A 22,177-nucleotide genomic window follows, 5' to 3' on the forward strand; every position below is an offset into this window, starting at 1 on the left:
CCTACCCTGAGAAGAACTTAGATGGAGTCAATCGTCAACTTGTGGAGCGGTAGTTAGGTTGGTCGGTCCAGCCGCCCTTCTTATAGCTGGTCCGCGGCTGAGAGAACTGACACCTCGTAACCTCTGTTTGCGGGGTTGAGCGGATGCATGCCCGGGTTCAATAGCCAAGTTGAGTCGGAGTCACCGGGAGCGGAGCAGCGGCCGACGCGCGGCCCCGCAGGGGCCCACAAGCACTGGAACCCTCTCAGGGCTTTTATTATTATCGAGAACCCGGATTCGAATGCGAAGCACGTGGGTGGTCGGAGGGAGTGGAAAGGGGGCTCGAGGGGCGGGAAGCGAACCCGAATGCGACTCCGAGCTGACTTGTAGCTAACCAGCGTTTCACTTCGGGCAAGGCACCAATGAAACGCAAAACGAGAAACTCAACCATGTCAGGCGGGGGTAACGGGGATCAGACTCCCAAACTCCTTTGCCCATGTCAAAAGTTGCTCGAGTTCTCGAACGACGAAATGCTCCAACGCCTGCTGCTCCAGTCTATCGTCGACGGCGAGTTACTTCTTCTATTGAGAGAGCAGAACGGTAACGCTTCCAGAGACATGCTTCTACTAGCTGGCCGCATTTGCAGCCAACCATGCCTCATGCAGGGCCTTTTGCTTCTCCCATTCCTTTACCAACTTCTTCCTCCTACTCTTCGAAATCTCCGTCCCGCTTGCGTCTTTTAGTGGAATGCCATCCGAGTCCCACTCCGAGAACTCGTCCGTTCGGAACAACTCCAAGTGGCTCTTCTTTGCCTTCTCAGCGAGCACTCTCTTCCTTTCTGCCTCTTCTTCCTCCCTCTTTCGCCTCGCCTCCGCCTTAGCAGCGGCATCGGCTTCGCGTGCGGCCCGAGTATTTCGTAAGAACCGATCAACCGGGCGCACCACGGCGGGTAGTGGCGGGTCGCGGTCCTCGAGATAGATTCCGAGGTTCCAGAGGTGCGTATCTCGGAGCTGGTCGCAAAGTTCAAGAAGATCCCTTGCCGGCGCCTTTTCTTGCGCAAGTCTGGTGGTATCTTGGATGAACATGTCCAAGACCTGCGCGTGAGCGGTAGTATCCAACTCCGTCGTTGCCTGCACTTCAGCACCAGTCTTGCTCAGCGGCCCGCGAGCCTCATCGATGCTTTCCTGGAGCGCCGTGTGATCGATAGCCTGGGCACAGGCGAGCTGCCTGACCTTGTCTCGTAGCTCGGACGCTGCATAGATATAGGGGCGGGCCATGGCTGGGATCTCAAGGCCGGACCATGCCACGCGTGTTGCATCCTTGAAGTCGCCTTCGGGGTCTAGACCGAAAATGGTAACAATGCGGGTTATCCAGCTTGAGATGAGCAAGAGTATGCCATCGGACGGTTTAGAAGCAAGATTGTACTCGTTGACGAGATCAGACAGGACTCGCATAGCCGCCGGCGTGTTAAACGAGTCGCGTAGTGCTTCATCCAGCCTCTCTTTTGCCGCTTCCAACGCAGCGAAGAGCTGTCGGTCCGTCGGACTGGCCTTCTGCTCATCGTAGAGATCCGTCGTGCTATTTCCGCGGCCCCGAGCAGCCTCCAGGCTCTTGACGAACAGGTTGTTCATCTTGCTTTCCCAAGCCGCCGTGGCCTTCAACACATCCTCTGTTACTTCAATACCATCTTGCCAAGGGCTTAACAAGAAGCAGATGCGAAGGGATCGCGAGGTCCATTCTGGTTGAAGCAAGGCATCGCGGACAGTGGTGAAATTCTTCAGACTTTTGCTCATCTTCAACCCCTGGATACTCAGGTGGCCCATGTGGAGGAAGTAGTTGACCCACTGGACGCGAGCATTGTCGACTGTCCAGTACGCTTCTGACTGAGCTAGCTCATTGTCGTGATGTGGAAAGCGCAGATCACAGCCCCCAGAGTGCAAGTCGATGACTCGGCCCAGAACTGCTGATGCCATGGCGGAGCACTCGATATGCCAACCTGGACGCCCTTCTCCCCAAGGACTGGGCCATGACGGCTCACCCGGCTTACTAGCTTTCCAACTGTGGCGAGTCAGTGATCAAGTTGGTGCTCCCTGGAAGCTAGACAGAGAGGAAACCCACAGAGCAAAGTCACTTTCGTTGCGCTTGACCGATGTGCGTGTAAGCGAGCCTTCGCCGTCAGCTAAGAGACCCTTGTCATTCCTGCTGTGAGGTTCGAGCCGGGCGTAGACGTGGCCGGCTTTCTCAAAAGCCTCGATGTCGAAATAGACGGAACCGTCAGGAGTCTGATACGCGAACTTGTTGTCGACAATCTTAGCCACGAAGCTGACAATTTGCGGGATATACTCGGACACGCGGGTCAAGACGTCCGGCTTTAGCACATTGAGGGCACCCATGTCTTCGAAAAAACGATTTTCGAACTTGCGAGTGAGACCAAGGAATAACTCATGGTCGTGGGAATCGATACTGGAGCTGTGCAATGAGTCCAGGTATGGTAGGAGAATATCCTCTGTCTGTTGTAGGAGAGATGACGAAGTGGACGGGTGTTGGAGGGCTTCGGCAGCAGCAGCTGCTGCCTTGATGTGCATCTTCAGCTTGGCCTCCTTATCTCCTGGCACATCGCCTGGCGTCAGGGCCTCGCCATCGAGGACCCGTTTGTAATGTTGCCCCACCAATTTCCCATATGTTTCCGGCGCGACATCATCTGGCAGAAGCGGAAGACGCGTGCGCACGAATTGTTGGAAAGCCGCCCGGATAGTCTCTAGAGCAGTGGTACCGAGGGCTCCATCTGCTTTTCCACCGTGCTCCTTTTTGAATTGCTCGAAGAAATACTGTTGCCTGGCGCGGAGGATGATCTTGTCATCGACCTGTTCGGTGCATGCGCCTCATCAGCGACACGTTTGCGCAAGGGAAAACGGTGCGACGTACGTCGGTAATATTCATGACGAACTGGACGGGCAGCTGGAAGTAATCTCGCATTATACGGCGGATTATGTCGGTCGAAACATAATTCCGAGCATGCCCAAGATGCGCGTCGTCGTAAGTAGTCGGCCCACAGGTGCTGCGGGGTGAGATTCGTCGTCAGCAGAGTAGAGTTCAGAGACCAGCATCAAGCATTGCAAGGTCAACTTACTACCAGGTAACGACATCGCTCTTCTCCGGTATGAAGGTGTCTTTCGCTTTAGTGAGGGAATTGAACACCTTTAAGTGAGGGAGTTTGAGGTCGGAGGGGGAGTAGGATGGTCGCGGGGGCTCCCATGGCGGCTGCACGCGCGTTGCGGAGGCCATGATGCGCCTCCAGGCTGGATTGCAGGCGATTTTAACTTGGATCAGACTTGGGCGAAGACGATGCAGAGTGAGGCTGGTGACATTTGTTCTCAGCAGGTGGGACATGGAGAACAGGTGTCGAGTTCTGCAGGGTGCTGTGACTCAGTGGATGCCAAGCATTGGAGAATGCGGGAGCGGGGAGAAATAGGTGGTCCCGAAAAAGCATGCTTGTGCCTTTGCAAACACCAGGCATGACAGCCCCACTCTTTTTGGAGTCAAAATCCCCTTCCCTCCCCCCCCCCCCCCGGACACTCCGGGCTAGCCCGGAAGAATGAGGCTGAGACCAAGGTATGTAAGAGGAGGGCTGGGCGATCGTCAAAAAGATTCGATTAACGATTGAGTAGATCAGATCACCCCAGATCTCAAAGAACTATATAGATTTAGAAAGAGCATGATATGGGCGTCAGGCTGTACCCGAAACTATCGAATTCAGGTGCGTTTTTAACAGAGTGGTGATGGACAGGTTTTGGTGTACTTGTTTTTTTAGTCCAGGGAGGGAGTCAATCCACGGACCGTTTCGACGTGCTTCTCTCCCACATCAACCACCTCCTCCCGCCTTGACGCAACTTCCCATGGCAATAGCCACGCCGCTCTCCGATTACCCCTCCGCACTTGTCGTTGGAAAACTACATGGAGACGTTGAGCCGGTCTTCATCGCTGATGCGGACCACCTCGCGCGGGCCGTTGAATTTCCAGCAGCGGGAAGCGGTCCACTCTTCCGTCTGATGTTCCCTCGTTCGGGCGCCGACTTTTCAGAGCTACAAAGGGATGAGATTATCCGATGGCATGCCGAAGGTATCAAGGATGCCATCATAAATGGTCGAACGCACCTCCGGAAAATACACCACAGTGACGGAACCTTGTGAGGATATGGATCGGCATGACCAATATGGCTATGTCCTGGCGTCACCAGTTGGAGTTAGATTATATTCCCGGTTCGTATTTAAAGCTGTTGGCCAAGTCGATACGCCTCATGGTCCCATAACAAGTATGCTGCGCCGGCGTCAGGCCTGCGCTTTCTCGTTAGATCAACCATGACCAGGCAGTCGATACTGGCGAGCTTGGGCGGGTTTCACACTATGGCTTATGGTTTCAGTCTCCCCCATTCCGGACATTGGCCTCATGGATGGCCGAAGGATGGGCGAATAAATCTGCGGCGAAGGTTTTGGGATAAGGGTCTCGGTCTTGCAAGGCGGGTGTTCCATATGTGATACCGGTTCCCGACGTCTCAAAGATTTCACGTAGACTATCTCACAATTTTTCTATGGACAATCATGGGGGTTTTGACGGATTCAGGGCACAGCATGCCGCTTATGCAGTTCACTAAGAATTGGGCCTTGCTAGGGTGACCACTCATGAGCTGCCCCGAAAATGCGCTGTAACTGAGCCAGGGATGTTCGAGCCTCCCAAAAATAGTGCAGTGGGTCTGGGGAGACCATGCCAACCTGAAACGTCGATCCAAACTTAAATTTAACAGCAACGGTCCAAGAACCCTTGGTGATTCGCCGCTCAATCGCCTGCCACATCCGCTTGGATATGGAAACGACCATTCAATTAATATAATCACGGGTCTCTTCTCAAATATAAGCAAACAGGATGGCGTCCCTTTCCGACTCAAGGGTGCAGTTAACAGCAACCGCCGTCGTGTCCGCAGCAGTCGCCGCCGGGGCCATCCTAAGCTACCAGCGCCTGCAACAAGGCGACCGAGTCTCTCGCCTAAAGCAATCTATCCCGGGGCCTAACGACCGTGATCCTGGCCTCCAAACGGTAGGCGCATATTTTTTTACAACTCCAATCACCCTCCCTCCCGAATCATCAACCTACCCACAGCTACAGTTCGCTTACCTGAGAATAATAATAAACAGTTAACCCGCGTCGGCCCCCTCCCCAAACCGGACAAGGAAGACGAGCATAACCAGGTCCTCGCGCACCGCGCGCAGAACGGCGACTTTGACGACGAGTTGGTGCTGGAGCAGCTGGCGCGCAACCGCGTCTTCCTCGGCGACGCGGGGCTCGCGCGGCTCCGCGCCGCCTTCGTCGTGGTGGTCGGCTGCGGCGGGGTCGGGTCGCACGCGTGCGCCGCGCTCGCCCGCTCGGGCGTCGGCCGCCTCCGCCTCGTCGACTTCGACCAGGTCACGCTCAGCTCGCTGAACCGGCACGCCGTCGCCACGCTCGCCGACGTCGGCCTGCCCAAGGTGCAGTGCCTGCAGCGGCGGCTCGTCGCGGTGACGCCGTGGGTGCGGTTCGACCTGCGCCTGCAGAAGTTTGAGGGCAAGGTGGCGGCCGACTTGCTGGGCGGCTGGGAAGGGGATGGAGGCGGCGCGATGCCGGATTTTGTGATTGACGCCATTGATAATATCGAGAGCAAGGTCGAGCTGCTTAAGTATTGTCATGACAAGGGGCTGCCCGTCATTTCGGCTATGGGAGCCGGGACCAAGAGTGATCCGACTAGGGTCATGGTCGGGGATATTGGGGCCAGTTTCGAGGATGGGCTGTCGAGGGCTACGAGGAGACGGCTGAAGCTGCTGGGGGTGAGCAGTGGGATTCCGGTCGTTTATTCGACTGAGAAAATGGGCGAGGGCAAGGCGGCGTTGCTGCCGCTTGCCGAGGAGGAGTTCCAGAAGGGGTCGGTGGGCGATCTAGGCGTGCTACCCGACTTTCGGGTGCGGATCCTGCCGGTACTGGGGACGATGCCGGCTGTTTTCGGATACACGGTGGCGAACCACGTTATTCTGAAGCTTACAGGTGAGCCAACCGCTGCGACTTACCAGGTATCGACGGTATTGACTCTCCCCAGGTTATCCCATCGATTATCAGCCAGCCAAGGCCCGGGATAAGATGTACGAGGCCATCCTCGCATACGTCCAGGCGAGCGAGGAAAAGATTGTGCGCATGATCGAAGGCGGCCGAACCGACGTCTGCATCGGTCTCAAGGTCCCTATCACCCCGGGCGACATTGCTTTCCTAGTGGAAGAAGTATTCAGGGGGAGGAGCGCCGTCACGGGCATTCCGACAAAGCTCATGCTGATAAGGTGGAAGAAGCCCCAAGAAACCACCTTGGTCCGCATCGGCGAAGGGAATGCGGAGCAGAAGTCTTCCAACCTTCGGCTTCGGGATCTGGTATGCATGACAAAGGAGGAGGCCACCAGACACCAGAAAGAAGTGCTGCAGGGTGACAAAAGCCTTGAGGATCTGTACGACCGGGAGGTGATTGAGCTGGTTGCGGCACGGCAGAAGGAAGCCGAGGCCTACGAACAATTTAGATGACTCCAGAACGGACAATGTGATAGGAAGAAAGGGGACAAGCTTCCAAGGCTGCTACATCCCGTGAGTCTCCTTGTCTAATGTTTTCCTCTTCTTCATCCTCAAAAAGGGTGGGGCTACTGCGTACTGCTTCTATTCGTACATGTTTAAAGATCTAACTGGGTATTGGTGATGTTATCCACGAGATTCCCGCTAACTAGCGCTCAATAGGATAAGAAATGTTAGGGGACTCCTGCCCCAACCCGAATTCGTACGACCCGCGAACCCGCATAATTAAACGCCATGTACGCTTCACCCGGACCAGGCAGTCGTGCCCTACCGTGTTTTCCCCACGCCCATACTCATCCCAACGCCTTCGCAGACCTCGCCTTTGTTGTACCACCTAACGTTCGGCAGCAACTGTGCAGTCACCCATCGCGCTGTGGTTGTATGTGTGCTCCCTTCTCCGAACGGCCCGTTTGTTCTGTCCTTGTGCATCTCCTCGGAAATCTTTAGTTTGTCCATGGCCTGCTCGAGCCCTCCGTTGCTTCGCGGAAATGACGTCCTGCCCTCACTCAAGGCCTGGAAGATGACCAGCTGATCCTGTAAGAACTCATCAACCACGCCGCCAGTTGACACCTCATCAAGTAGTTTCTTAGACACTCGGCGAGAGATGTCCTCACACAGCGAGATCATTTGTCGCGAGCCGGACTTGCCCTTCATCTTCTTCGGTGCTGATGCAAGGATATCTCTCCCCCAGCGCAGCCCGCCCGCCTTGGCCACCAGCAGGATATATATCCTCGAATCTGCGCCGCTGTCTTCGATGATCTTGAAATTGACCTCTACTCCCGGGAATAGCTCCTCCATACCCGCCACGAGCGTCTCGGTCATCGAGTCTTGCATCTCAGCGGGGACAATCAGTGACACGTCGACCTCTTCAATCTCCACGTCCGGGCCGGGAGCGCCGCCGCCGTATACGATCCCCTCTTCCTTTAGCTTGAGCGTCTCGCCCGGCTTCAGCGGCGTGAACTTGAAGGTGGCCTTGCCGCGCTGCGGCTTGCCCAGGCTCCAGCCGCGACTGTGCAGCTTGCGCTCCACGGCGATGCCGAAAGCGTCCTGCAGCGTTGGGAGGAGGACCTGGTCGAGGTACTCGTAGGAGAGCGAGAACGAAACGTTGGTACCGCCTGATAGTTCGAGCGTAATCGGGTCGCCCTTGTCGGTCCCCGCGAAGAGGAGGAACGGGAAGACGGCCTGGAAGATGAGCATGGTGGATGCGGCGGGCGAGTCGGCCGAGATCTTAATGGTGCGGTCTTCTACGAGCGCCGAGGGCTTCAGCCGGGGACGGAATTCCAGCGTGTGGCTGCCGACCGAGAGGCCCGTGACGTCAGCAGCCGTTGCTTTGGCGAGGTATTCAATTGCGGTCACATGCTGTGATTTCAAGCCTTTGGCGTGGTTCCGTTAGTTGGGATGTTTGAGGGGGTTGTGGTAAGTTGGGGGGGAGGGTTTCGCATACCTCCGCCTCTAGGGCCTTCCCGATTGCCCCGCACATGGGTAATGCGAATCGGCTGGGTAGCGACGGCAGCGAGGGCGCAGGCTATGCGTACGAGCTGGCCGCCGCCTTCACCCGTCCTGCCGTCGAGCTCAATCGGTTCCTGGTCCTCCATCTCGAAGCTTCTGTCCGGCGATTATCCCACCTGTATAACCACGGTGAGTGATTGAGCACTATAGTTTATTAAGAGAATCAATTGAGTGATCCAGTGTGTGGGAACCTACCGGATCCACAGCTGTCAAATTTTGCTTGAGATTGATGGGTGCAGGTGAGGATGCGGTCGTCCTAATCTTTGCTGTTCAACCCAAGGCAAGCACTTGAAATAGGCGAGAAAAGGAGGGTGTGAAGGCGACCTGCCAAAAAGTGGATGAGGTTGGTTTAAGACAAGAGGAATCGAGGTATTTCCTAGTAACAGCGATTCAAATGCACCACTGGGTTCCAATCCAGGTACCAGATTGATCAGGGCACTCTGCACTCTGCTGTCTGTTTGATTCTGAGACTTTATCTGGCGAGTGTTATGCGGACCCTCAGATGGTCTCCGTTTGAGTCACTCGGTGGCCTGGGACCGAACGCGCTGAAAGGCGCTAGTAAAAACAAGAAAGCCACTGCATTTACCCTCGCCAGGCTGCCGCCCATTTCCTTGCCACAGGGCGGCGGCCTCCTGTTCGGCCGTTCGTGTGATCGGGCAACAGCTGGTGGCTGATGCTCACCATGGGGTGCCCCCTTGTCCCGTTTCGGGCACTAACTTAGCAGGGCTTGCGGCGCAGTGATTCCCTGTCACGCCCGATCTGCGGGTGGGGGACCCCAGCCAGGCTTCGTTTGACAAGCATACTCGGGCCACTGTGGCTTAGGTTGCCATTGAGCGGCGAGACGGTAGTTTATTGTTTGCCCCGTCACCTAGACCACGGCCAAATATGTATATCTCCAGGCATAACAGTAATGACAATCCCTCCTCCCCCCGAGGTACCTCTCCTCCTTCTCTCGATCAAATAGCCGAACAACAATCTAGATAACAAACCCATCCGTCAGAATGGGCCCCTTAACACACAAACGCCAATTACACGCTAAAAAGCAACTTATCCGACCAGAGTCCCTACGTACCTATATAACCTTAGTGTGAGAAGGGAAGAAGGGACACCATATCATACTGTCTACTGGGTGTGACGGACCATCTGAACCGCTGTGGTGAGCTAGGATACGACACTAATGACCGCCACTGGCACGTTACGGACAGGTACTAGCGAACCGCAGAAACTACCGGGCTGGATTCGCCGACAAAACGACGTTCGTCAAATTAAGATATCTAAAGCGCATACATTACCACAGTTGGCCAGCAATGGGACCAGCAATGGGAAGATGGGTGCTGTCCACGGATCCGGGGTACGCCAAGTCGGTAAACCCCCCGCGCCCAGAACCGGATTTTTAGCGTTTAGCAAGCCCGCCAGATCGCTTGGCTACATATATACCCTACCTTGGGTAGGGAAGTACGTGGATATGCGCTGGATCGCCCCTGTCAGCGTTCGCACTAGCCAGCCGTTGTCGCGGCCCGGGCCGGTGGCCCCCGGGGGATCGGAAAGGGGCGTTTGCGGGACTCGGGCTCTATGAACTCGGACATTACGACGGGGTCCCTCTTTCAAGGACGCGCTACCCATGGACCTTCAGCACGAGAGTTGGAGGGAAAGAAGAGGAAAAAAAGAAACGAAAAGGAAAGAAGGAAAGAAAAAAAAAATTCCCCTGACGAATGGGAGGGTAGACGGATGCGGGTGATAATAACACATCGAGACGAACGGTTTGTCTCCCAAGGAAGCCCTTCTTTGCCCTCCTCGATTGTCGGTAAGTGGCGTGACGCCTCCGAAATCTTAAGGTGCGATGGAGCACGGTGGCAGCTCCCGGGCATGAAGACTGTGAAAGAACCCCTCTGTATAGCCCAGCGCGCTATCACCTGACGGCGTAGAAACTCGGGATGTCACTTATCACCTGCACAGCGAGGCAAATGCCCCCTAGGCGGCTTCAACCGAACGGGTGTGGTGCAGGGACGCGAGAAGTATGTATCAAAGATAAGGTACCGTATACAACGGGCATGGGTAAGCCTTTGGTTGATGATTGGATCTAATCCCACGTGGGTTATCCAATCGACATCTGCCGGAAAGAACAAACGGGGTTCCTCCAGCCATCGGGCAACCGAAAGGGGTGTGTAACGATTTACGTCGCCTCCCGGCTGTAGCAGCCTTCGGTAACCGTTTCAGCAGCGAGGAAATGAAGGCGACGGGTCAGAACGCCTCTCGGTGGTGGTTAGGTGTATTGAATGGACGACGGGTGCCCGCGGACGGCGGCGAGTTGTCGACTAAGGAGACCAATGTGAAGGTCTGTCGCCACGGCCAGCTTCGAAACGGACGCCGGCGTGGTGGCGAATTCCATGATGGTATTTCTTTTTGTGACAATCTAGACTCAACATACTACAACTTAGTACTGGAACTGTTTTGCAACGAGAGAAACTAGAACGAATACATAATTATCGGCCGCTCCCCCCCCGCCGATACCCCAACCTGCCGAATCAAATACATGTCGGGAGGTTGAGTTGCCGTTCTTCGGAGCTCCTGCATTCACATTTCATCGACTCGCTCTAAATCCGAATCCTCAAGGATCAACTCCCCCATCGTCTCTACGATCTCCGTGAGGTATGGTGAAACGATGTCATTCGGCCCGAGAGTCGACAATCGGAGCCGGCCTAGGGGCTCGATAGCCTGCGCCACAATCGCCTCTTGTTCTTCGTCGACTGATTTTTCGTACGGGAATTCAGGAATGCGAGGATGACGGTCCCTTTGGCGCTGTTGGATATAAGTGTCGGTAGCCTCTGCCGACGAGGCAGTGGCAACGGGCTCGTTGTAGGGCGCGCTGGGGTCCCGTGATGCCTGTGACGGACTACAAGGCGATGTTAGCGACCTCGCCCACAAGCAAACACGGATGTGAGTCGGCTCTCCCACCTTGAAGACCCGTGCTGGGCATTGATAGACCACACAGACGCATCCGACACCGAGTCGCTATCTTGCCCACCGGGGCCGGCAACATCAAGGACTCCTTGCTCTAGAGTTCCGTCCCCGGTATCGATGACATCGGGGCACGTGCTTGCCTTCTCGTTACCGAAGCCTTCGGCTCTGTCTGAGTCTGGGTTCGGGCCTCCTGCAGCTTGGGTCATCTGGTGAGCCGAATCATGTTGGCGAGTCTGCCCGGTGATCATAGGGCTCGTGGGTGTCGGCGGAACTTGGGTGCCGGACTCGGCAGCCATACCGGTCTGGTGAGGAATGTAGCCTATCCCGCTCTCCTCTAGACCTAGGTGGCGGGACGGCTCGTTGCCGGCTGTCAACCACAAACAAGTATAAAACTGCCCGGAGGCGAAGGATGATGATCTTGATTCGGTGTTGAAAAACAAGATCTGGAAGAGGCTGGGTTGGTTTTGTGTGGAAGGAAGATGATTTGCGGCATCACAACACAGCAATGAGGAAAGAGGGAGAAAAAAAAAAAAACATCGCACCAGAAGTTTTCCCCCGCCTGGCACCAGAGTTGCATGTACCCCTGGAAAGGATTGGCTAGCAGACGGGGTTTAAAATGCCTTGTGGGTGTATGTGCACATTATCCCAATGCCACCAAAGCCGATCCGACACGTATGTGGGATGGAGAACCCCTGAGACGAGTCAACTGCAGAGACCAGTCGGGTATGTTCTCGACCTCACGGAAGAGTGTCCCGCCGCTCTCTCGGAGACGTTTCTCGACCGAATACGAGGACTGGGCCTTGAGGTTCATGGCACCGTTTAAATCGGATAGCGCTCGACTTGGAAGAGCGGTGTCCGGTAGTCGACGGTGCATGGTGGAAAGGAAGGGGTGAATCCCGTTGAAGGGCGCGTGTTTTACCCCTTGGGGTCAACACAGAACAATGGCATTCTATGACCAGCATTTCTAGGCCCCTTCGGCTTGGTGAGCAGCCTAGAGTCAGCAGGGCACTCCAGGCCCCTGATCATTTCCGAGGTCGTTGGATTGCTGGACGATGGACGGAGAATACATCGGAGAAAGCAGCTCAGAAGAGGGAGAAAGCGCCTCGGGCCATTTGGGAGCGAGGAGCTGGATACATGAGCGAACTTTCCCATCCCCTCGGAAAGCCAAATTTACCAACTGTCGCCGGTGGCGCTGGTGCGCAGGGTTGCCACCAATGCGAGTGTTGTCATATGGCGCTGCCTCGAGGCGCCCACAGCCACTTGCGTGAACTTTCTGGGTCATCGGCCAGCAAGTCCCACCCACCACCCGCGCCAACTCCCTCTTCGGCGCCCTGGGGAACACAGGGCTCTTCGTTATAGAGGCGCCGGGATGGCGCGGGCACATGGGCATCTGGCCTGAACGCCTTACGCCTTACAAGGCTCTGTCCTGCGCGAAATGGCTCCTCGCGTATGGATGCATTCCCGATCGAATCAATGCGAGGGCCGTGATGCTCAACATTGAAAAATACACTTCTCTCACACATCTTGTGTGTTGCATTGCCAGATTGGGGGTGCCCAACCTGCAAGACGACTTATTGGGATTCCGCAAGCAATCTTCAACGGGACGCCACAGGATCGGATACTGCGCGTGGTGCTCAAATTCTATCCATCGGACTGTTCTTTGTCGACGGGGAAGGCTGCGTGTGCGTCTCTCCACGAGCCCCCCGCCAACCCCCAAAGACTCCATTTCTAGCCTTCTCGGTTTTTCCCATTTGGTTTTGGAGGGTAACACACTGAGACATTCTGCTTCGGCTGAAGTGGTCTCCTCAACGAGTTACAGAATTATTAGGACGCATCTAGCGACGTGCATAGAATTTGCAGCGCATCACTTAGGGGCGCCACAAACAGGCGCCACTTCTCTTGAACATCCTCTTTCGGCCCTGTTCCCCTCTTGACTTAGATTTCTAGTTGCACATCCGACAGTTTAACAACTTAACGGTAGAATACCTCCTGGTCCCTCACCCGGTTTCCGGTGAACGTACGGGCCCAGTATATCGCTGCCAAAACTTCGACCTCGGCAGCTAGCCCTTAACGGATCCCGAAGGTTGTCGGCAACCCCCTCTGTTGGACTGATCATGAGGTGATTATTCTTCTCCTTCGCGGATACAAATGTGGCCTACAGAATCTGGGGCTGTGCTGAAATCTCAGATCCGTGCCCGCTCGTCAACACGACGTGGCAGGGTTAACTCTCGGCCAGGAGGGAGAGTGTCGGGGTAGGCGATATAGTGCTCAGAGTGCTCACAGAACAGAACACCGCCCGCTCGTTCGCCCAGCTTATTAGTAGAAGGACCTCCCGAGCCCGCATAAGGCCGGCCACCCGCGAATGACGCCTCCTCGAACGGATAGCAGCCCTCGGCTGCCCGCATGCCGAAACTAACCACCCTATGACCGGCCACCCTGCTCCCCTGGACCCCAAGATGCGCGGACGGCGGTGGCGCGACGTAGATACGAGTCAACCTCAGCACATCTGGCCGTCTGAACCGACCGACCATGTGGTTAGAGAGACTGTACGCCTAATTGAACCAAACGCCCAATCGTTACTTTAGTTAGCCGGTCTACCGGGATCGGTTCGAGCGGCTCTGGCGTATCCGAGGGAAGCCAAGCTCGGCGCAATTGTTTAGATGCCCTTACTATCTGAACATGGTCGTTGCTTGTTATTGGGCTGGGGCCGTTGGATAGGACGCCATTGGCCTGTCAACGAGGCGCTGCGGACGCCGTTCCGTGACCACTCGAGAAGAATGCAACCAAGCCAACCACGTCACCTCCCGGCCAAGGGCGACCCGCTCGCATCATGTCCCATGACAGCAGCTGAAAGAAGCAAGCAATGATGAAGTTTGCAAGTGCATTACGGCAGCGGCGCCGTTTATCACTGGCCTTATGCCGCTACCCGCAACGGAATTAGTCAAGCGAGCGGATGATGGCAGATTTGGTGCCTCGATCCGGCCAAGTCCCAGCTAGCCACACATGCTAACAATCAGCGCCGTTGTGGTTCCCCAGATCCCATGTAATGGGGCGCCCCGGGGCCCCAGCCATCCCTTTGGGATGTTGGGTCACACAGGGGGCCACACAGGTGGCCGGCTGGCGAACCAGGGTACTGTACAACGGACCACCAGGACAGGCACCGGGGAGCTGTATACCATTCCCGCTCTGCCTCTGTGTAAAACCACTATACGTAAGACGTAACCGAGCTGAGCCTTGCCGGCAGCGTAACTATGCCCGGAAAGGCAGGAGTGAGGTTTGTCGCCCGGCGTTGTTGGGCGGTCCCGGCATCCGCGACTGTGATGCCGATGCCCAGTCGGGCGCCACAGCGGCACAAGTCAAGGCTCCCAAACGATGACACGACAAATAGCAGGCTCCTCCCTTTACGCTTGTGCTAGTTATCCATCTCCTTCTTTGTAGCATGATGGAGAGGGAGGAGGACGACGTTAGTACGGTCGCCCCGAGTGCTCGGTCGAGCCCTGTCAAGTCTGGCTGCTACCAGGAAGGCAACATGTGTTCTGTTGGGAAATTTGATTGCGGCCATTACTTCTCGCGCGCGCGGCTGGGACACTACATGATGCATTTGACTGCAAAAAGCAGTGAGTAAACAAGGTTACATAATCGTGCGATTACAAGAACACTGGCCCGGACTTGCTGCAGGGGAAGCCGAATAATTTCCCCTATCCCCGCGGCCGGATCCTGATTTGCCCAGCCTTATCTGTGTTACCTGTGGATGACGGAAGCGGCCACAAAGCCTGGGCTGATGCACGGAACAGCGTGAGACAGAATTTGGAAGGTCGTCCGCTTGCCTGTGAGCAGTGAAAACCCGAGCTCTGATCCCCATGGGGATGCTACTACAGACTTGCCTTTTCTGGTTAGGGTAATGCGCGGCATAGGAGCGCGGGCTTGAAGAACACCTGGACCTTTCGGTCTGTGGCACGGCGTTGGGTCTTGGAGAGGTCCGGCGTCGGTAAGAGGCTCAACAGTCTGTTTAGGGAGGGGGGAAGGGGTAACCGCTTCGAGCTAAGATGGGGCTGTTTGCTGGGATCTTTTCTTTTGTTCCTACGCGTACTTCCGGATCTACTTCCGGCGCATTTGATTCGATGCCACGCCGCGTCTCCCACGTGTGGCAGCTTCAGTTGAGTTCGGATCACACACTGGCCCCACGCCAGATCTCTCGAGATTGAGGCAGGGGCTACAGTACTAGCCCGGAAAGGGGCCCCCGGATGTTGTCACCATTGACTCTGTTGACGACTGTGACAAGGCTACTTGCCAGACAAGGGGCCCCCGGATGTTGTCATCGTTGGCTCCGTTGACCTCTGTATGTACTGTGTACCGAAAATATATGTGGATGCGCAACTGGATTTCATCATGGTAATGTTGCCTGTCTGCCTATACACCTGATATCAAGCATCACTCATTTCTCGCATCGCTAGCGCAAAATACAGAGTTCAAAGAGATCAAGGCGTGCTGACAGACACAAACAGCCCCCATTCTTTATGGAAATTGCCGGCGTCACGGCTCGGGAATGGCTCAATCCGACGTACAAGCAATCTGTGTAAGGCCGAACGGTGGCAGCGAGCTGTTGCTAAGCGAGGATGGCACGTTGAGAAGCAGTGCAAGGACCAAGACGAACGGGTAACCGCCCTGAATATCGGTGAGCCCGAAAAGGCAGTAGGTGCGTTGCGGGGGAGCGCTTTGCACGCGAGCCAGGACCTCATTTTACCACCCAACCAGCCCTCCGTCCCTTGCGGGCACGAAGGGATCGAATCATGGCGATTGGAACCATCAAGATGAAACACGCATCTTCTCGTAAAGCCGCAAGCGTGTGGCTCGGTGGCGTCAAGCGGTTCTCAGCCTTGGGAGGCAAAGTTTCAAAGAGACGCCGGCGCTAAGGTGACGCCAATGATCTACGTTGGCAAGGGCCATTCCCGGCAGTGTCGGTAAATGGCGGCGAAGGGTGCTTGCGATGGTGCATTGGTGGGATGGCGGGTCGGGAAAATGGGTCACCACAAAGTCCCGTATCTGCATAGCTAACCCGAGTCACTGAGGGCTTTCAGGTGCCGCCCGATCATGAACTGCAACGGCTGGCCCCCGCATTCCATTCCCTGGGCCTTGTGCTTGCAGCGAGCAGCTGTCGAAGTCGTCACAGTGTTACCGAGGAGTGCTTCAAGCGGCCGCCCACGTATGTGGATTGTACATAGTACATAGGTACAGTACATAGGTACGGTACATAGGTACGGTACATAGGTACGGTACATAGGTACGGTACATAGGTACGGTACATAGGTACGGTACATAGGTACGGTACATAGGTACGGTACATAGGTACGGTACATAGGTACAGTACATAGTGCTCAAACCCACCCAGCGCCGAGGAGCAGAGGAGCAGAGGAGCACCCCAAAATGGACACCATTTTTGCGACTACAGCGTGCATCTCCGATTTCGCCTCCACCGGATATGTGGCATTGCCGTGTCATGTTAAGTGGTATCTGAAAGCCTAGCAAAGAACTAGCTCGTTACAAGTAATTAAGGTACATAACATTCTGGAGGTGAGCCCACAAGCCGCATTGGGTTGCTGTAATCCGGAGGACGGTGATCCACAGCTCGCGCCGGCCCATCATGCCCAGCTAAGGTACTCAGTATGAACATGGGAACGCCAAAAGAACCGGCCGAATTTCTCGCCGAGACGGAAAACTCCCACTTTCACGCTGTCCATGGCTGTAACTCCCCCGAACCGAGGTAAGATCTTAAAAAGGCCCGTTAGCAACACAACAACCGCAGGGCTTGTGTCACCCATGGGCTTACCCCAGATATTGTGGCCCCGAAGGCGGTTTGTGTTCCCAAGTCAAAGCATCTTTCCGTTGCCCCACACACGCCTGTGCTATCTCGGTTCATTTCTCGGGCGAGTTCTCGCCACTGACGCGGTACGACGGCCGAGTAACACCGAGTCAGCGTTGACCCCCAGCGCCTTGCTGATTTTACGCTTGGCCGCCAGAGTATAGTCCTGGATCGAACTTTGGGTGTCGGTCGTGTGTTCTTCTCTTCTCCGTCTCTCGGTTTGTGCCTCCTCGACATAGAGCCAGGTCCACTCCTCTCTAGTATAACCGTCCTGGGCGCTCATAGCTTGTTGATCTGAGGGTGTTGTGCCGGATGGCGGCCGTGTTGGTAGCTAGTCCGAAGTGGTTTTGCAATGGTGCGAGAAGAAGAAGTGTCGTTATGGAGAGCTTGATTGACAATCTACTAAGAGCCTGCTTGTGCTATGGCGCGGAAAGAGTAGAAACGGGGGGGAGAGCATCGTGATCCAGAGCGGAGGAAAAACCCGTCCATTTGAAGGTGCGATGCGGCACTGCTCAGACGCAAGCCTTGTGATGAAGTGACCTTGGCAACACTGGCATAACCTGCGCACAGGATTCCTATACCCGAAAAGACTCGATACCAGTGTCATGTTGAGATATGGGGACCTTTTCCCCCTCCCCGGTCCCGTCATCCTCGTGTCTGCCGCACCATCACTAGGGTATGCGAAGTAGGGCTGAGGGATTGACACTGGCACGTCACCCTAGCTTGACGGCCTGCCTGTGTTTGGTTCAGGTATATTACGACCGGTCAGCAAGGAACTTCCAGTGGGGTCTAAAGGGAGTAAACGGTGAGCAGACGGTAACGCAAAATTGCCGGGCACCTGGCTTCGATGAAGACGGAAGAGCGAGGGTGTTTCAGTGCATCGAGCTACCCAGGAATTGATCCCTTCGCCACGTGGGAACGGCAGATAAACAGGGATCATGGGCCCAAGTCAACTAGTGTAGTATACAATACATACTAGCGTCGCCCATGGGCAAAGCCGAGTGCTGTTGCAATCCCACCTTGTCAAACCGTACATGGGCGAGGCCAGACGCCGACCCAGCCAACCGTGCTCGCCGAGCTCAGCATGGGCTGTACATGTGAAAGAAAAGCGCGAGATGCTCTGAGGAGGCACAGCCAGACTTGTGATGGTTGAGCATGGTGAACGCTGTAAACACCACCGGGCCAGAGCGGAAGGTGCAGCAGAGTTTTGCCCCTTCAAGGTGGTGCAGACCAACGATAAAAGGCGGTTGGGGAACATGGGTGCCTGGCTGACGGAGACAGGGGGTGGATGGCTGACAGCCTTCTTGACCCCTTGGCTTCCATTTGCCTGCCGCTACACGACGCCAGCCGGGGCTTGCGCCGTGACCAAACAGAAAATCGCGGTGAGCCAAACCCTGCTTCTTATCGCGATGGCCACGTGGGAGAGCCATTGCCGAACCGCCAGGTGGGTCACCCCGGAAAGCCCCTCGTCATTCGGGTACGAGTTGTAATGAACCCATGAGATAGCGCACTGGTCGTAATGATAGTCAAAGATACGCTTGTTCATTATTGCCACCCCTGCCGGTGCGAAAGTGAAAAGGAGGAGAAGAAGCGGTGAGCTTGTGGTTCTTGTCGCGCATAAAATGCCCTGGCCAGAAAGTGTCTCGTTAGGCATCTCAAGCGTTCAAACCTGGGACGGGCGGGTGCGCGAATGCGAGACAGAACGGGTCAAGAGTCCCGCCGGGGGAGGCAACCCGCTGCGCGCGGCTTGCATTACACTTTTTGTTATGATTTTTTTTCCCCTTCTTATCCAAGGCGAGTAGCCTACGCAAATTCCAAGCCAGACTTGTAGCTGCGCAGATCCTTCGGATATCACCGACGCCGACTGCTTAGCTCGACACTTCCGGTCCCTGTCCTTTCTCTACATTGATCTTCAGAGAGAAATCAATGTGGCGTACACCCTGATGAATCGAGCTCGTTGAGAGAATATCGACATCTGGAACGCACCGTCAGAAATTTGGTCGCAGCGCCAGCCTGGGAATCTTACCGTTGCATATGTATAGCTCAGCGTTGTCCTCCGTCAGTCCACCCGAAACCTCGAGCAGGAACTCTCTCTTGCCTTTCCACTTCTCCTTGAGACTCCGCGATGTCTTCTTGACGCCCTCACCGCTAAAGTTGTCCAACATGATTACATCGGCACCCGCGGCGATCGCCTCGTCGGCCTCAGCCTCGCTTTGCACCTCAACCTCGATCTTCAAGCTGAAGCCGCCGGCAGCCTTAGCCGCCTTTACTGCCTGGGTGATGCTCCCGCGGCTCCACACATGGTTGTCCTTGAGCATGGTCATGGTGCTCAAGTCCATGCGGTGTGTGTCGGCGCCGCCCACCAGCATGCCGTATTTTTCCACAAGCCGGAAGCCCGGCGTCGTCTTGCGCGTGCCTGCCAGGGTACCCTTGTAGCCGGCGCTCCGCAAGTTCACCAGCAGTCTCCGGCTCATGCTTGCGATGCCCGAGCAGCGGGCCAGGATGTTGAGTGCCACACGCTCGCCCTCCAGGAGGCCCCGCGCGGGCCCGCTCACCGTCGCCAGCGCCGTCTTGCCGCCGTGCGTCTCAATGTGAGATCCCTCGCGGGCGTGCCACTGCACCGTGCATCCGCACTGCGTAAAGACCTCGTTGAAGAAGGGAATACCTGCAAGAATACCCGACGACTTGCCCCAGAGAGTTGCAGTGCGTGGGTGATCGCCTACCACGAAGCCCCCCACATCAAAGGAAGGCGTGTCCTCGGCCAGCCATGCCGTGATCTGCGACTTCCAAGACGCAGGCAGAAGATGCTCAAGCGAGCCTTGATCCAGAGGTAGGTCGATCATGATGTGACCGTTCCCGTGTGTACGACTGCAACGGAAGTGGGCAGGACTGTAAATCGAAAGATCACTATGGCGATGCCGCGCTCTTCAACACTCGTGAGCAGTGACGGGACGACCGACGCAGCCTGGTGGGAGGGTGGGCTCGCTTCAGAAATCTCGGAGCGGCCCGATTGGGAGGGCGAAGTGAACCACGGGAAGCGAGTAATCGGGTATGGCAATAATTCAATCGACGATATGACTCTCGGCGACCTTTAAGGGGCGGGGAGAGGGCAACGCAGATGATGGAGGGGCGGAGGAGGGGCGCTTTGCGGGTAAATTACCGCGGGATTGCTTAACGCCAGAGCCCGGCATTCTGGAGCCATGAGGCTCCACCTTTTGTCCTCTCCTCTCTGCTCTCTTCTCTCTTCTCTCTCTTCTTTCACTCAATTGGCGCCGACCGTCCGTCACTCATCCTTAAGCAACCCGCGCACAAGAACGTAGGTGTTAGCAAGGATGCTCGAGAGCCAAAAATGTGGCGCATTAGGTTGAATTGTGCTGGCCCGGAACGGCGCGGCCAAGTCCGGCAGTAGCAGGCAACAGCCAGGAGTCCGATGTACATCGGACATCATCGAAATGATGATTACCAACCATCCCAGGCGCAAACCTCGCCATTTATTTCCTTCGTGACCATTCATTCCATAACCCGATTTTTTACTTACTTATTTTTCTGCTATCACTCGCTAGACAGGATGGCGCCTACGGGAAAGGCGGCTGCTTCGGCTGCAAGGAAGCAAAGAACGGGCTCCAAGAGAACGCGAGAAGATGACGGCGTCGCGACGCTGGCCCAAAAAAAGCGCCAGACGATATCACGCCCCGAACCTCCAAAACCCGCTCTCACCGAGAGGCCCACTGAGCCGCTTAACATCTATGCCTTCGGTGCGAACAGCGGCGGCGAGCTGGGGTTGGGGCCTTCGGTCAAATCGGGAAATGTCTCGCGGCCTCGATTAAACCCTTACCTCTCTGGCTCTGTGGGTGTGGTTCAGGTCTCTCTCGGCGCCATGCACGGAGCTGCCCTCACACTTGACAATCGGATCCTCACCTGGGGAGTCAACGACCACGGCGCACTGGGACGTGACACATCCTGGGAGGCCGCCATGGTGGACGCAGACGATAACAACAGCGATGGCGAAGGCGATGGGGAGGGCGAGCTGAACCCGAAGGAATCCACCCCGTCGGCAGTCAACATGAGCAGCCTCCCCGCCGACATCATCTTCACACAAGTGGCTGCCGCCGATAACGCCACGTTTGCGCTAACCAACACCGGTCTTGTGTACGGATGGGGTACTTTCAGGGTACGCCGGTACTCCTTAGTGTCATGAGTTTCGCTTGATTCGCTAACGGGTTCGTAGTCAAACGATGGCGAACTGGCGTTTTCGTCCACCGTCGCGGTGCAGTTCCAGCCAGCCCTGATTCCTTCGCTCAATGGAGTTATGAAAATCTGCTGTGGAAGCAACCACGTTCTGGCGCTCACAGTTGACGGCTCCGTCTATACATGGGGCAAGGGATCTGAGGGTCAGCTCGGCCGCCGCTTTTCCTTCAGAGTCGCGGACTGGAAGAAAGACTGGCTCATCCCCCGCAAAATCCCCAGTTTGAGCAACATTGTCGACATTGGTACTGGCCCGAGCCATTCGTTTGCAATCGAGCGCACGGGCGCCGTGTACGGTTGGGGCTTCAACAACGCTGGGCAGATAGGAGTCATCGACATTGATGGTGAGGTCGAATCTGACTTCAAAAGTGCCGTTTTTATCCCCACTCCGGGCCGTATCAAAAGCCTGCAGGAGTTTGGTCGTATCACCCGAATCACCGGCGGCAAGTTCCATACGATTGCGGCAACTGAGGACGGGAAATGTCTCACTTGGGGTCGTCTCTTCTCATTTGCTACTGGTCTGAAAATCGACGCAATAGCAAAACCCTCCATTGTCCACCACTCTTCCACCCGATATGAGCCGAGTTTCCTCAAGCTCCCAACCGCTGTCGAAGGAATTGTGCCGCTCTCTATTGCAGCAGCGAGCGAGCATAGTCTTGCGGTCGCGGTGGATCACCAAGTCTACACCTGGGGCCTCAATCTGACCAAGCAGCTCGGGCAAAAGGGCGAGGAAGTGGAAGTTGCAGCCCCCCTTCGTCATGATTCGATCAGCGGCAAACAGATTGTCTGGGTTGGTACCGGTGCCCAGTTCAGCATGGTTGGAGAAGTTGCTGCTTCAAGCGTAGGGAGTTAGGATTAGCACAAAAAGGGCGGTAGAAGGGGGTAGAAGACAATAAAAGGAAATCGGGAACGGAGAGAAGAGCAACCGTCTAAAAATAAGAAACCAAAAAAAAAAAAAAAAAAAAAAAAAAAAAGGGAAAAGAAAAG

At 55.8% G+C, this 22,177-nt stretch overlaps 6 protein-coding genes across 6 annotated transcripts; 2 read left to right on the forward strand and 4 right to left on the reverse strand.

The window, feature by feature from the left end:
* Window positions 1–605: 605 nt before the first annotated feature.
* Window positions 606–3,264, reverse strand: MFIFM68171_01823 (cysteine--tRNA ligase; the record flags this gene model as incomplete). Its single annotated transcript, XM_071057245.1, has 4 exons — window positions 606–2,037; window positions 2,098–2,843; window positions 2,905–3,037; window positions 3,110–3,264. The coding sequence occupies 4 exons, from the start codon at window positions 3,262–3,264 to the stop codon at window positions 606–608; spliced, it is 2,466 nt and encodes an 821-aa protein (XP_070913346.1).
* Window positions 3,265–4,899: 1,635 nt separating this feature from the next.
* Window positions 4,900–6,570, forward strand: MFIFM68171_01824 (THIF-type NAD/FAD binding fold domain-containing protein; the record flags this gene model as incomplete). The annotated part of the gene is made up of 3 exons (XM_071057246.1): window positions 4,900–5,070; window positions 5,169–6,048; window positions 6,101–6,570. 3 exons carry the CDS (start codon window positions 4,900–4,902, stop codon window positions 6,568–6,570), a joined length of 1,521 nt encoding a protein of 506 aa, XP_070913347.1.
* A 312-nt stretch (window positions 6,571–6,882) lies between these two features.
* On the reverse strand, window positions 6,883–8,210 carry MFIFM68171_01825 (RNA 3'-terminal phosphate cyclase domain-containing protein; the record flags this gene model as incomplete). Its single annotated transcript, XM_071057247.1, has 2 exons — window positions 6,883–7,988; window positions 8,060–8,210. 2 exons carry the CDS (start codon window positions 8,208–8,210, stop codon window positions 6,883–6,885), a joined length of 1,257 nt encoding a protein of 418 aa, XP_070913348.1.
* Window positions 8,211–10,698: 2,488 nt separating this feature from the next.
* MFIFM68171_01826 (uncharacterized protein) lies at window positions 10,699–11,959 on the reverse strand (the record flags this gene model as incomplete). The annotated part of the gene is made up of 3 exons (XM_071057248.1): window positions 10,699–11,017; window positions 11,080–11,452; window positions 11,827–11,959. 3 exons carry the CDS (start codon window positions 11,957–11,959, stop codon window positions 10,699–10,701), a joined length of 825 nt encoding a protein of 274 aa, XP_070913349.1.
* Window positions 11,960–18,813: 6,854 nt separating this feature from the next.
* Window positions 18,814–19,788, reverse strand: BNA6 (nicotinate-nucleotide diphosphorylase (carboxylating); the record flags this gene model as incomplete). Its single annotated transcript, XM_071057249.1, has 2 exons — window positions 18,814–18,920; window positions 18,972–19,788. The coding sequence occupies 2 exons, from the start codon at window positions 19,786–19,788 to the stop codon at window positions 18,814–18,816; spliced, it is 924 nt and encodes a 307-aa protein (XP_070913350.1).
* Window positions 19,789–20,513: 725 nt separating this feature from the next.
* MFIFM68171_01828 (Regulator of chromosome condensation) lies at window positions 20,514–22,043 on the forward strand (the record flags this gene model as incomplete). Its single annotated transcript, XM_071057250.1, has 2 exons — window positions 20,514–21,116; window positions 21,174–22,043. 2 exons carry the CDS (start codon window positions 20,514–20,516, stop codon window positions 22,041–22,043), a joined length of 1,473 nt encoding a protein of 490 aa, XP_070913351.1.
* Between the last annotated feature and the right edge of the window lie 134 nt (window positions 22,044–22,177).

Source organism: Madurella fahalii (assembly GCF_045866475.1).
Source record: "Madurella fahalii IFM 68171 DNA, scaffold_1, whole genome shotgun sequence".
NCBI lineage: Eukaryota > Fungi > Ascomycota > Sordariomycetes > Sordariales > Madurella > Madurella fahalii.